We start from the raw sequence: 14,451 nt of genomic DNA, 5'->3' as shown, positions 1-14,451 counted from the left end.
ATATTAAATTTAAAAAAAAGAAGAAGAAAGGTTCATAAATGGGCACAAAAGTACAGTTAGAGAGAGGAATTAGATCTAGTGTTTGACAGTAAAGTAGGGTGACTATAGTTAACAATAATTTATTGCCTATTTCAAAACAGCTAGAAGAGAAGAATTCGTTACAAACATAAGAAAAATGTTTGAGGTCACAGATATCTCAGTTGCCCTAATTTTATCATCACACGCTGTATGCATGTCCAAAAATATCATGTGTACCCCCCGATATAGGTATAACTGTTATAAATCAATAAATTTAAAAGGAAGCTATAAAAAATGTTAGATATATGAGTGAGTTACTTTACAATCTGGGTATTGGGAAAGCTTTTGTAGCTAAAAGAACACAACTCATGTCACAGTCTTTGTAGACAGGATTACACAAGTACAGCAGACCCTGGGCTCCCAGCGTACTTGTTTCAGTTGATACTTTGTCACAATCAACTGCAGGTGATAGCTTGATTAATCGTGTTGTTCCTACACGATTGGCCAGCAGCTCAGCACTGGCTCAAATCCAAGGCCATGACCAAGTTCATCCTGCAATCACACCTTTGAATGGTGGTACCATTCAATGATCATTCCCTGCACCACTTCTCTGTTACTCAGGGTTCATTCAGAAGACAGAAACACACTAGTCATTTGAACAGGGAAAATTTAATATAAAGAATTATTCAGTTGGCCTTTATTAACAAGTCCCAAAACAATAGATGTTGGCATAGATGCGGAGAGAGAGGGACGGTCCTACACTGCTGGTGGGACTGCAAACTAGTGCAACATCTGTGGAAAGCAATATGGAGATACCTCAAAGTGATACAAGTAGATCTACCATTTGATCCAACAATTCCACTACTGGGCATCTACCCGAAAGAACAAAAGGGCGCGGTAGCTCACACCTGTAATTCTAGCACTCTGGGTGGCCAAGGAGGGCAGGAGTTTGAAACCAGCCTCAGCAAGACCCCGTCTCTACCAAAAATAGAAAGAAATTAATTGACCAACTAAAATATATATACACAAAAAATTAGCCAGGCATGGTGGCGCATGCCTGTAGTCCCAGCTACTCGGGAGGCTGAGGCAGGAGGATCGCTTGAGCCCAGGAGTTTGAGGTTGCTGTGAGCGAGGCTGACGCCACGGCACTCACTCTAGCCTGGGCAAGAAAGTGAGACTCTGTCTCAAAAAAAAAAAAAGAACAGAATTCACTCTATGAAAAAGACACCTGCACTCGAATGTTTATAGCAGCACAATTCATAATTGCAAAGCTGTGGAAACAGCCCAAGTGCCCATCAATCCATGAGTGGATTAATAAAATGTGGTCTGTGCACACCATGGAGCACTACTCAGCTCTGAGAAACACGGTGACCCAGCACCTCTTGTGTTTTCCTGGCTGGAGCTGGAGCCCATCCTACTAAGCGAAGTGTCCCAAGAATGGAAACACAAGCACCACGTGCGCTCACCAGCAAATTGGTGTTAACGGATCAGCACCTAAGTGGACACACAGGAATGACATCTATCGGGTGTCGGGCAGGTGGGGGGCGGGGAGGGGATGGGTATAGACATACATAATGAGTGTGAGGCACACCAACTGGGGGATGGAAATGCTTGAAGCTCTGACTCAAGGGGGGAGGGGAGACAAGGGCAATATATGTAACCTTAACATTTGTACCCCCATAATATGCTGAAAAATAAATAAAAAAATAAATAAATAAGAATTATTCAATAAAAACAGGGAGTTACGCAGAGAGGATAAAAGAGAACTTTAATAATACTATAAGGGCCGGGCGAGGTGGCTCTCGCCTGTCATCCTAGCACTCTGGGAGGCCGAGGCAGGAGGATCGCTCGAGGTCAGGAGTTCGAGACCAGCCTGAGCAAGAGCTAGACCCCCGTCTCTACTAAAAATAGAAAGAAATCAATTGGCCAACTAAAAATATATATATAAAAAAAAATTAGCTGGGCATGGTGGCGCATGCCTGTTAGTCCCAGCTACTCGGGAGGAGGCTGAGGCAGGAGGATCGCTTGAGCCCAGGAGTTGGAGGCTGCTGTGAGCGAGGCTGACGCCACGGCACTCACTCTGGCCTGGGCAACAGAGTGAGACTCTGTCTCAAAAAAAAAGAAAAAAAATACTATAAGGATGAGAGTACCCAAAGAAGGATCAATTTGCAAAGGGAGACCTGTCCCCAAAGCTGAGATTCATAGGACATTGGAAAGGGGGTGCCTGCAGCCCAGGGGGTGGCAGAGAAGTTCGCTGTGTCATCCTGGATGGGGACACTAGGCTGGTCCCCAGGCCTCCACCCGGGCTGCCAGCAGACACAGGCGGGCCAGCAGGAAGCCCGGGCAGGACTGCTGAGCCGGAACCCAGCTGCAGAGTGAGGTGCCCCCGCTGTTCTGTGCACACAGTGCTGGCAGAGCTGGGGACAGGATGACACGCCCGCCTCCCCAGGTGTCCCGCCACTGCCCTCTACTGACAAGCCTTGCCATGGCGCCAGCCGACTCCGGTAGCATCACGACCGGGTTGCAACTGGGAGGCACAAAAGTGACAACTGCCACAGGTTCATTGCAATAAAGGCTGGCTCCTGCTCGTGGACTAGGACATTATAAGAATGAATGAGCCTGGGACATCTTTTTTGCTGACGGAACGAGAGCAAGCACTCAAAGACAAAATGGGCTTATAAGCAAGGGACCAAAGAGCAGACTCGAAGGGGGCTTCTTTTGGCCCAAACCTCGAACAATAAAAAGAGTAAGGGCAGTAATGAATTACAACAAACTGATTTTTTTTTGAGACAGAGTCTCACTGTGTTGCCCGGGCTAGAGTGCCGTGGCATCAGCCTCGCTCACAGCAACCTCAAACTCCTGGCCTCCAACGATCCTCCTGCCTCAGCCTCCCAAGTAGCTGGGACTACAGGCATGCACCACCATGCCGGGCTAATTTTTTCTATGTATTTTTAGTTGGCCAATTACTTTCTTTCTATTTTTAGTAGAGACAGGGTCTCACTCTTACTCAGGCTGGGTTCAAACTCCTGACCTTGAGTGATCCTCCCGCCTCGGCCTCCCAGAGTGCTAAGATTACAGGTGTGAGCCACCGCGCCCGGCTACAAATTGATTTTTTAAAATTCCAGTAGGATATAGTGATAGTGAAAGAGACAGAGCATTGAAGAAGGGAAACTCTTTTTTAGAGATGAATGCCAGCTAATAATAAATGTAGAAGGGATGATAAAATTAGAAAATCATTTTGCAACCCACAGTGTAATAGTTGATTCCGGAAACTATCAGTAGTGAATGTTAAAATCATTACACAAAAGTTGATTGGGAACATGTAGTCACCTGGAATCAGAATATTACCCCACAAATTACTTAATAATTCCAGAAGGAAGAATGAGCTTTTTACTAGAGAAATTTGGCAGTCACCGTCTTTATCCAGTAATCAAACTTAACTTCACTAATGAAACTACCAGATATGTTCATCCTAACCTGATGGAAAAAAGAGAGAGATAAATAAATAAATTTCAGTAAAAGTGCAAAGAGTATTCAATAGAGAAAAGATAGTCTTTTCAACTAACAGTGCTGTAACAATCTGATATTCATATGCAAAAATCAACCAAACCAAAAACCATCCCTATTTCACACCATATACAAAAATTATTTCAAAATGGATCATATGCCTAAATGTGAAACCTAAAATGATAAAACTTCTCGAAGAGAATAGGGGAAAAAAATATTCATAGCCACAGATAAGCAAAATTTTCTTAGATATGACATCAAAAACAAAAATAATAGAAGAAAAAGTTCATGAATCGAACTCTATCAAAATTTCAAACTTCCAAAAATACTGTTAAGAGAGTGAAAAGACACTTTTAGAAGGCTCTTTGGAATATTATTTGTAGCAAAGATTTCCAAGTTGTACTTTAATGATCTTTACAAAGAAAAGCAGGGTTCAGCCTCCTCCAAGTCCCTAACTTCCTAACCCTGGCAGAGGGGAGCCCAAGCCAGTCACCTATATTCCATATTCCAGCCATGTGTTCACTTAGCATCTTATACACATGACTAACGTTACCCTTACCGGTCTGTATGAGTCTCGTCTTTTAATAAATTAAAATTTATTAGTGTCATTTGAGTTGCAAATGACAGAACCCTTAACCTAAATCAATCAATCAAAAAAGAAAATTTGGGGCTGATCTAACTCTGCTGACTCAGGGGCTCAAATGATATCATCAGAAGCTGGTCTTTCTCCATCTCTTTGCTCTGCTCTCTTAAAATATAGATTCCTTGGACCTACCTCAGACATCATGAATTGGAATCAATAAAAGTTAGACTCCAAAATTTATATTGAAAATAAAGCAAAACAAAACAAAACAAAGAAAAAAACATTCCCAGAAGAATGTCATAAAGACCTTATTGGTTAAATGTTATGTATGGCAAGCTAACGACAAGCTTCTCTCGGGCAAGGACAACTTCTCTTGCACCCTAATCAGATCTAAGACCGTGCAGGAGAGCCATAAAATGGGTATTCTGTAAAATCTGGTGAATCTGGGAGAGCTGTAAGTCTTATCCACGTTGGCATCAAAAGCCATTTGAAAAAAAAAAATTCTAGCTGGGTGTGGTAGCTCCCACCTGTAATCCTAGCACTCTGGGAGGCTGAGGCAGGTGGATCACTCAAGGTCAGGAGTTCGAAACCAGCCCGAGCAAGAGCGAGACCCCGTCTCTACTAAAAATAAAAAGAAATTAATGGGCCAACTAAAAATACATAGAAAAAATGAGCCGGGCATGGTGGTGCATGCCTGTAGTCCCAGCTACTCGGGAGGCTGAGGCAGGAGGATCCCTTGAGCCCAGGAGTCTGAGGTTGCTGTGAGCTAGACTGATGCCACGGCACTCTAGCCCGGGCAACAGAGTGAGACTCTGTCTCAAAATAAATAAATAAATTAATTAATTAAAAATGCAAGGCAGGTTGAGTTGGCGACACGGCAGGGCGCCCAATGGGATGCAAAGTTCTGGACCTGGGGCGACTCTGCTCCGCAGGGCTGGCCACAGGGGGAAGCTGCAGAGTCCCAGGGCCGGATCCCTTGGGGTCCCCATAGCGTGCGGACGAGCGACGAGCGCATCAAAGATTAAACAGAACATCCCCAAAGCTGCAGCAGAATCAGGGAGGGGACGGCCACCACGTGCAGAGCAAGTCAGCATCGGCGGTTAGCGGGTGGCGTCCAAATGACGGAAAGAGTCCTTCGCCCCTGCTAGATGCTGGCTTTCGTTGGTCCACAGCCCGCCCCGCAAAAGGGTTCTCGTTCAGGCCAGGCGCAGTGGCTCACGCCTGTAATCCTAGCACTCTGGGAGGCCGAGGCAGGTGGATCGCTTTGAGGTCAGGAGTTCAAAACCAGCCTGAGCAAGAGCGAGACCCTGTCTCTACTATAAATAGAAATAAATTAATTGGCCAACTAATATATATAGAAAAAATTAGCCGGGCATGGTGGCACATGCCTGTAGTCCCAGCTACTCGGGAGGCTGAGGCAGGAGGATCGCTTGAGCCCAGGAGTTGGAGGTTGCTGTGAGCGAGGCTGACGCCACGGCACTCACTCTAGCCTGGGCAACAAAGCGAGAGTCTGTCTCAAAAAAAAAAATAAAACAGGGTTCCCGTTCTGTCTCTCCCTCTCTCTCTCTGTCCAGCTTGGTAAACTGAGGCAGGAGTGGCTGGCGGTGAACTGGGACCCGGTCTGGCCCGGTGGGCAGCGGCAGCTGCGGCGGCGACTCCTCCTCCCCGCCCAGCCCTGTCCCCGCCCAGCCCTGTCCCCGCCCCGCCCCGCCGGGTCCCCGCCCCGCGTGGCACGCGCGCCCGGCTGGGCTGGGGACGGCGCGGGCGCGGCGGCGGGCGGGGACGCGGGGCGCGGGGACGCGGCTCCCGGTCCCGGCGGGCGATGGTGCAGGCGAGCCGCGTGCGGCCGCAGCAGCCGGGGGCGGCGGGCCGGGGCGGGCGGGGGCCGCGGGGCCCGGGCGCGCCGCTGGAGATGGCGCGCGTGCGGCGGGCGGCCGCGCGGGACCCCCCCGCCGGCGCCTCGGCCTCGCCGTCCCCGCCGCCCTCGGCCTGCTCGCGCCAGGCCTGGAGCCGCGACAACCCGGGCTTCGAGGCCGAGGAGGACGAGGACGAGGAGGAGGAGGGCGAGGAGGGCGGCATGGTGGTGGAGATGGACGTGGAGTGGCGCCCGGGCGGCCGCAGGCCGGCCTCCGCCTCCGCCGCCGCCGCCGGGGGCCCCGCGGCCCGGGCGCTGGGCGGCTACCGGCGCGAGCGCCAGGCCCCGGCCAGCCTCGGCCCGGCCGGCGGCGGGGACCCGCTGCGCCGCCACCTCCCGCGGGACGGGCCGCCGCCGCGGGTGGCCTGGGCCGAGAGGCTGGTGCGCGGGCTGCGAGGTAAGAGCGCGCCCCCGGCGGGAGCCATCGCCCGCTCCGTGTCCCCTGCACGCGCGTCCCCTGCAAGCGCGCCCCCTGCAAGCGAGTCGCCTTATGCGCACCCCCTGCAAGCGAGTCGCCTTATGCGCGCCCCCTGCAAGCGAGTCGCCTGTATGCGCGACCCCTGCAAGCGCGATCCCTGCACGCGCGCCCCCTGCAAGCGCGACCCCTGTATGCGCGACCCCTGCAAGCGAGTCCCCTGCACGCGCGTGCCCTGCAAGCGTTTCTCTTGCAAGCGCGTGCCCTGCAAGCGCGATCCCTGCACGCGCTCCCCCTGCAAGCGCGACCCCTGTAAGCGCACCCCCTACAAGTGCGACCCCTGCAAGCCCGTCCCCTACACGCGCGTCCCCTGCAAGGGAGTCCCCTGCAAGTGCGCCCCCTCCAAGTGCGCCCCCTCCAAGCGCGTCCCCTGTATGCGCGACCCCTGCAAGCAAGTCCCCTGCAAGTGCACCCCCTGCACGCGCGCCCCCTGCAAGTGCGTCCCCTGCATGCGCGACCCCTGCACGCGCGACCCCTGTGAGCGCGCCCCCTGCGAGCGCGACCCCTGTAAGGGCGCCCCCTACAAGCGCGACCCCTGCAAGCCCGTCCCCTACACGCGCGTCCCCAGCAAGCGCGCCCCCTGCACACGCGCCCCCTGCACGCGCGTCCCCTGCAAGTGAGCCCCCTGCAAGTGCGCCCCCTGCACGCGCGCCCCCTGCAAGCGAGTCCCCTGCACGCGCGCCCCCTGCAAGTGAGTCCCCTGCAAGCGTGTCACCTGCAAGCACGCCCTCTGCAAGCACGTCACCTGCACGCGCGTCCCTTGCAAGCGCGTCCCCTGCACGCGCGTCCCCTGCAAGCGCGTCCCCACCTCCGCTAGCCCCCTCCATTTCCAGTGCCTGGTGCGGAATGCCACTGCGCCTCTGTCCCTGCAGACACGCTGGGTGCCTCCCTTTGGGACAGAACGGCATATCCCTTTTCCTTTCTGCAAATAAGCGACAAAGGTGGCAGGGGACATCCAGGGTGCTTGTCCTTGCAGGAGAGACAATGAATATTTTAGTGTCACGGATGGTGGTGGTTGCAACTATATATTTTTGCTAATGCGACAAAATCAAACGAAAATGTCCTACTGTCACCCATGGTCTTCCTCCGGTCTTGAAGTTCGGTTGTGCCCCTCATCCTGGTCTGAAAAGGATACCAGGACAGTGTTATCCACAGTGTGGGAGGGGTGCCCTTAGGTTGGCATTAATGACATGTTCTGGTGATGTTGTCTCTGGCTGTTTTGGGGACCAGGAGCTGTTGAGGACACCGTGAATATGCGCATGCGTATACACAGGCAAAAAAAAAAAAAAAGAGAGAGAGAACACCATGAATAGAATAAAATGGTGTCTATTTAGTTGTTTGGCCTTTTCTAATTCTAGACATTTTTTTCTGAAACAGTTGCAAAGAAAAGTGTACATAACTTTCAAAAACTTGGAAGTCTGTTTTTAAGTAACTAAATTCATGCTCTTTGAGATTCCAACAAAATGATGCAGTCACCAGATACCAGCTGAGAAATGTCTCTTAGTTCAACAGAAGAGTTTTCAAATTTGTCAGTACTCAGTAAAAGGACACGAATGTTCCAACAGCAGGTGGGATCCTGCTTTTCCAAAATTTTGTCAGAGGCATCCTTGGAAAAGTGTTGCATCTGTCCTCACCCTCCAAATTATTTCAGTCTCCATTCTGAAGAGTTTCCATGCTCAGTTCTTTTGAATTTGCCCTGCCCTTCCCTTTCTGTCTGTTTTGAAAATCTTGCACAAAAATTATCCAGATATTGTTCTAGCAATGCGATGAAGACATAGTTAGGCCTGTCCTCAGATCCAAGTTCCAGCACTCATTGGCTGAAGACCTTGAGCAAGTTACCTAATCTCTTAGATCTCCAATGTTTGCATCTATTAGACAAGAAAAGAGATAATCATAATACTTCGCTTTTTTTTTTCTTTAATTTCAAAATATTATGGGTGTACAAATGTTTTTGTTACATAGATACTTTGTATAAAATGCTTAAGTCAGAGCTTTGACAGACGCTCTGGTGCGTCTGTCACCAAAATAGTGTGCATTGTACCCAACAGGTAAGTTTTTATCACATACCTCCCCTCCCCCCATCCTCCTGTCTTGGTTTCCGATGACCTTTGTATTTCTTTGGGCCCATGTGTAGCCATTGTTTAGCTCCCACTTATTAGTGAGAACGTAGGATATTTGGTTTTCCATTCCTGAGATACTTAGTTTAGGAATGATGGCCTCCAATTCCACCCAAGTTGCTGCAAAAGACATTATTTCATTCCTTTTTATGGCTGAGTAGTACTCCAACATATGTATATACTGCATTTTCTCTATCCATATGTCAATTTATGGGTACTTAGGTTGGTTCCACTTTTTTTTTTTTTTTTTTTTTTTGAGACAGAGTCTCACTTTGTTGCCCAGGCTAGAGTGAGTGCCGTGGCGTCAGCCTGGCTCACAGCAACCTCAATCTCCGGGGCTCAGCGATCCTCCTGCCTCAGCCTCCCGAGTAGCTGGGACTACAGGCATGTGCCACCATGCCTGGCTAATTTTTTGTATATATATTTTTAGTTGGTCAATTAATTTATTTCTATTTTTGGTAGAGACAGGGTCTCGCTCAGGCTGGTTTCGAACTCCTGACCTTGAGCAATCCGCCCACCTCGGCCTCCCAAAGTGCTAGGATTACAGGCGTGAGCCACCGCGCCCGGCCTGGTTCCACATTTTTTTGCAATCGTGAATTATGCTGTGATAGACATTTGGGTGTGGGTGTCTTTTTGATAAAATGACTTCTTTTCCTTTGGGGGGATTACCCAGCAGTGGGGATTGTCGGATGGAATGATAGGTCCACATTTATTTGTTTGAGAAATCTCCATACTGTTTTCCATAGAGCTTGTACTAATTTGCAGCCTAATTTTATACTAACCGTGTATAAGCGCTGCTTTCTCTTGCCATCCATGCCAGCATCTATTGTTTTTTGACTTTTTAATGCCATTCTGATAGGGGTAAGATGGTATTTCGTTGTAGTTTTAATTTGCGTTTCACTGATGATTCGTGATGTTGAGCATTTTTCATGTTGGGGCCATTTGTCTGTCTTTTTGAAAAACTTCTGTTCATGTCTTTTGCCCACTTTTTAATGGGGTTGTTTGGTTTTTTTTTCTTGCTGATTTGTTTGAGTTCTTTGTAGATTCTCAATAATACTAGTCGTTTGTCAGATGTAGAATTTGTGAATATTTTCTCTCATTCTGTAGGTTGTCTATTCACTCTGCTCATTATTTCCTTTGCTGTGCAGAAGTTAATTTAATTAAGTCACATTCATTTATTTTTGCTGTTGCCGTATTTGCCTGTAGTGCCTTTGTCGTAAATTCTTTGCCTATGCCAATGTCTAGAAGGGTTTTTCCTATGTTTTCTCCTGGAATTTCTATGGTTTCATGCCTTACATGTAAGTCTTTTATCCATCTTGAATTAATTTTTGTATATGGTGAGAGATAGGGATCTTGTTTCATTCTTCTGCATGTGGCTGTCCAATTTTCCCAGCACCATTTATTGAACAGGGCTTCCTTTCCCCAAGTGTATGTTGTTGTCTGCTTTGTTGAAGATCAGTTGGTCATGGCTGTTTGGTTTTATTTCTGTGTTCTCTACCCTGTTCCATTGGTCTATGTGTCTACTTTTATGCTAGTACCATGCTGTTCTGGTTACTGTAGCCTCGTAGCTTAATTTGAAGTCACATAATGTGATGCCTACAGATTTGAATACTTAGTTCATTACTTGTTGAGAGAAATAAATGAGATAAGACATATAAAATGTATAGCAAGTCTTTGCCATGGTATTAGTTCTGCATGAAGATTATAAAAGTATACATTTTAGCACTCTTTTACATAAGTACTTAGACTAATTGATTTGATTCAGGGCATGGTAGGGGGCAAAATATCCTTTTTGGGTAAAGTGTGGGAGTAGATTACTAAAACACTAATACTTTTTAAGGTTCATTAATACTTTTTAGTATTATACTATTTAAAATATGCTTTTAAAAAATGTACACTGAGCCAGGTGTGGTGGCTCACGCCTGTAATCCTAGCACTCTGGGAGGCTGAGGCGGGCAGATTGCTCGAGGTCTGGAGTTCGAAACCAGCCTGAGCCAGACCAACTAAAAATATATATAGAAAAAATTAGCCAGCCATGGTGGCGCATGCCTGTGGTCCCAGCTACTCAGGAGGCTGAGGCAGGAGGATCGCTTGAGCCCAGGAGATTGAGGCTGCTGTGAGCCAGGCTGACACCACGACACTCACTCTAGCCTGGGCAACAAAGTGAGACTCTGTCTCAAAAAAAAATGTACACTGAAGTGAAGGAGAAGTTCCTTACAAGTTAATAAATAATAGTAAGTCACATGAACCTTTTAACTCAGTTTAAGCATTTGGTAACCTAACACCTAACCTTGTTTGAATAAACTCCATAATGGAATATAATGAAATGAAATATATATTTGTATATGAGTGTATGCACAAATTTATTTCTTTTAAAGAAAAGAAGCCAAGGTGGGAGGATCGCTTGAGCCGAGGAATTCAAGACCAGCCTGGGCAACATAGCGAGACCCCCATCTACAAAAAAATTTAAAAATTAGCTGGGCATGCTGGAGCACACCTGTAGTCCCAGCTACTCAAGAGGCTGAGGCGGGAGTTCAAGGTTACAGTGGGCTATGATCATGCCACTGCATTCAGGCCTGGGTGACAGAGTGAGACCTCTTCTCCAAAGAAATAAATAAAATATGCTACTAGATGTCCCACACACACGCGACAAAGCATTATCTGACCCGAAATGTCAATAGTATAGAGGTTGAGAAACCCTGCCCTAGACTGTTAAGTAAGCCATCATAATGTATCGCTCACTGTGTACCAGGCACTGTGTTACACTCCTTAGGTGCATAGTTTCATTTTGTCCTCACGACAGCCCTATGAAGAAAGAACTGTCACCATCACCTTAAATGACTTGCCCAGGGCCACGCCTATTCAATGTTGGAATCAGGATTTAATTTCAGGCATTTTGTGCCCAAAGACCGTCTTACCCACTATGCTATACACCTGTAGCGCCCAAACCTAACTTTAGCCAGCAATTTTCCACATTTTCTTAATTCGTAAACATTTATTCATTGGGACATTCAGGAGAAATCGTATCAACACAGTCCATGTGTCCAAAGTTCTAATCGATCTAGAAAGTGGGAGAGCCTGCCTTTCTCTTTATTTTATTTTTAATTGGGGTAAAATAGACATAACATAAAATTTAGCATTTTAACCATTTTTAAGTGTATAATTCAGTGGTGTTAATATATTCGCCATTTTATATGAGCATCCTTTATGTGATTTATTTCCAGAACTTTTGCATCACCCTAAACAGAGACAGAAACTCATTCATTAAACAATAACTCCCCACTTCCCTACTCTAGCCCCTAGTAACCTTTATTCTATTTTCTGTCTCTATGAATCGCCCTCTTCTAGGTCCCTGACATGATTATGCTTATCCTTTTGGGTCTGGCTTCATGACTTAATATAATGGTTTCAGGGTTCATCTATGTTGTAGAATGTGTCCCGGCTTCATTTCTTGTTATGACTTGAATGGTATTCCATTGTATTAATATATATATATCACATTTTGTTTATCACTTCATGGACATTTGTGTTTTTTCCATCTTGTGGCTATTGTCACCTCCCCTTTATTTATTTTTTTAAGACAGAGTCTCACTCTGTTGCCCGGGCTAGAGTGCTGTGGTATCAGTCTAGCTCACAGCAACCTCCAACTCCTGGCCTCAAGCGATCCTCCAGCCTCAGCCTCCCGAGTAGCTGGGACTACAGGCATGCGCCACCATGCCCGGCTCATTTTTTCTATATATTTTTAGTTGGCCAATTAATTTCTTTCTATTTTTTTTTTAGTAGAGACGGGGTCTCGCTCTTGCTCAGGCTGGTTTTGAACTCCTGACCTTGAGTGATCCTCCCGCCTCGGCCTCCCAGGGTGCTAGGATGACAGGCGTGAGCCACCGCTCCTGGCCTTATTTTTAATTCAAACCTTAGTTCATCACTTTGTCCTTCTCCTTTTTTATTTGCACCATAATTTTTGAACAAATGTGATTCATAGTTTCATTGCTATGAATTTTTTCGAGGGAGGGTTGCTACCCTTTGGGGCTTAGGATAAGGTTAGTTTTATAAGACAATCCATGCGGTCAACAAACATTTATTAAGACTCTCCTTTGTGGTAGGTGCTAAGATACAGAGATGGATAATAAAAGGTCCCACTTTTCAAGGAGTTTAGTTGGGAAAACAGAGGTGGGTAAGGAATTGCAAATGCCAAGTCCCAGCAATGGGAGGGACGCAAAGAAGAGAAGACCAGCTGTACCTGGAGAGATCAAAGAAGGCTTCTAGAAGGAGTGAAAGGGGAGTTACATCTTGAAGAAGGAGGGGAGAATTCAAGGAGGGAGAAATAGCAGGAGCAAGACCACACAAACCTGTAACCCACGCTGTGGAATTGGCACTTTTTCCTGTAGGCAATTGGAGGCAGTGGGCACTTCAAGCAGAGTTGATAGGCTCATACATCAATCAGTCTCACCATGACTCTTTTTTTTTTTTTTTTGAGACAGAGTCTCACTCTGTTGCCCGGGCTAGAGTGTCGTGGCGCCAGCCTCGCTCACAGCAGCCTCCAACTCCTGGCCTCAAGCGATCCTCCTGCCTCAGCCTCCCGAGTTGCTGGGACTACAGGCATGCGCCACCATGCCCGGCTCATTTTTTCTATATATATTTGTTTAGTTGGCCAATTAATTTCTTTCTATTTTTAGTAGAGATGGGGGAGTCTCGCTCTTGCTCAGGCTGGTTTCGAACTCCTGACCCCGAGCGATCCTCCCGCCTCGGCCTCCCAGAGTGCCAAGATAACAGGCGTGAGCCACCTCGCCCGGTCCTTCTGACCATGACTCTTGGGAGAATGGAGAGGATGGGTGGAGGAGGAAGGCGCTGATGGCTGAGAGACCAGGTAGGGGGCTGATGAGAACAGGTGGGATAATTTGGGGTGCAGCCAGGCACTTGAGCTGGGACAGAAGAAGGTGACACAGAAGAGAGGCCGAAACCTCAGAACTGTGGAACCAACTCCACAGGAAGGATTATAAGAGGGCCTCTTCGGGGTGAAACCAGAATTTCTGTTTTGGTGCCATTAACCCCAAACCAGAAGAATAGGTTTCTAGAGGGAGAAAAAACAAAGCTTTTGGGGGGCATGCGAGTGGGAGCTGTCTGCATGGTGTACTGACAATTAGCTGTCACTTGTGCTCATCTGCCCCATTGAGAAGGTTGACCAAGGATTCAAGATCCAGGAGTCGAAGCCATATAAGGTAGTAGGGACCATTCTGTCGAAAACAGACCACCGTTGTAAAAATGCACTTCCCTTTCTTAGGATGTCCCTGCAATTCAAACAAATATTCAAAAGGGTTGTACTCATCTTTCCAAATGAGGTCCACGTGAGTCTTAGCACAAAAAGAGGATTCTTCTATGGTATAAATGTGCTGAGAATTTGACTAGGCTATTCATAATAAAATGGATTTTAGTCTTTACGTTATTCTGAAATTTGGCCAACTGCATGCCAGAAAGGGCATTTTAAAGATTTGGGCTTGTTTCTGAAGCTATAGACAGGCCTCTTATGAGATAATTAGGATAATGGTTAAAAAAAAAAAAATACAAAGAAAAAGAAAAGAAAAAGGCCTCTTCCAAGCACTCTAAGTGCCTGGTACATAATTATTTCCAAATTCTTGGACAACCTCACAAAGAGATAACTCTGTTTTCAGATGAGGAAATGGAGGCTCATGATTTTAGGGCAGGTCTCACAGCTCCTGAGTGGTTAAACCCTCGGTTGAATATAGCTTGACTCCAAAGCCCCATGTTGTCCCATGTCGTGATCAGTAAGCCGTAGAGATTAAATGTATCTCAGATGGGACATGGTTAGGGTAGGGGC

At 47.3% G+C, this 14,451-nt stretch overlaps 1 protein-coding gene across 2 annotated transcripts in view; it reads left to right on the top strand.

The window, feature by feature from the left end:
• Nucleotides 1-5,930: 5,930 nt before the first annotated feature.
• Nucleotides 5,931-14,451, top strand: part of PKD2 (polycystin 2, transient receptor potential cation channel) — a 47,814-nt gene continuing 39,293 nt past the window's right edge. For both annotated transcript variants that reach the window (XM_075998748.1, XM_075998749.1), the window contains exon 1: nucleotides 5,931-6,420. In XM_075998748.1, the coding sequence (XP_075854863.1) occupies nucleotides 5,931-6,420 (490 nt within the window). The remainder of the gene's footprint in view (nucleotides 6,421-14,451) is intronic.

Source organism: Microcebus murinus, chromosome 29 (assembly GCF_040939455.1).
Source record: "Microcebus murinus isolate Inina chromosome 29, M.murinus_Inina_mat1.0, whole genome shotgun sequence".
Taxonomy (NCBI): Eukaryota; Metazoa; Chordata; class Mammalia; order Primates; family Cheirogaleidae; genus Microcebus; species Microcebus murinus.
This window is presented reverse-complemented; position numbering and strand designations above follow the sequence as displayed.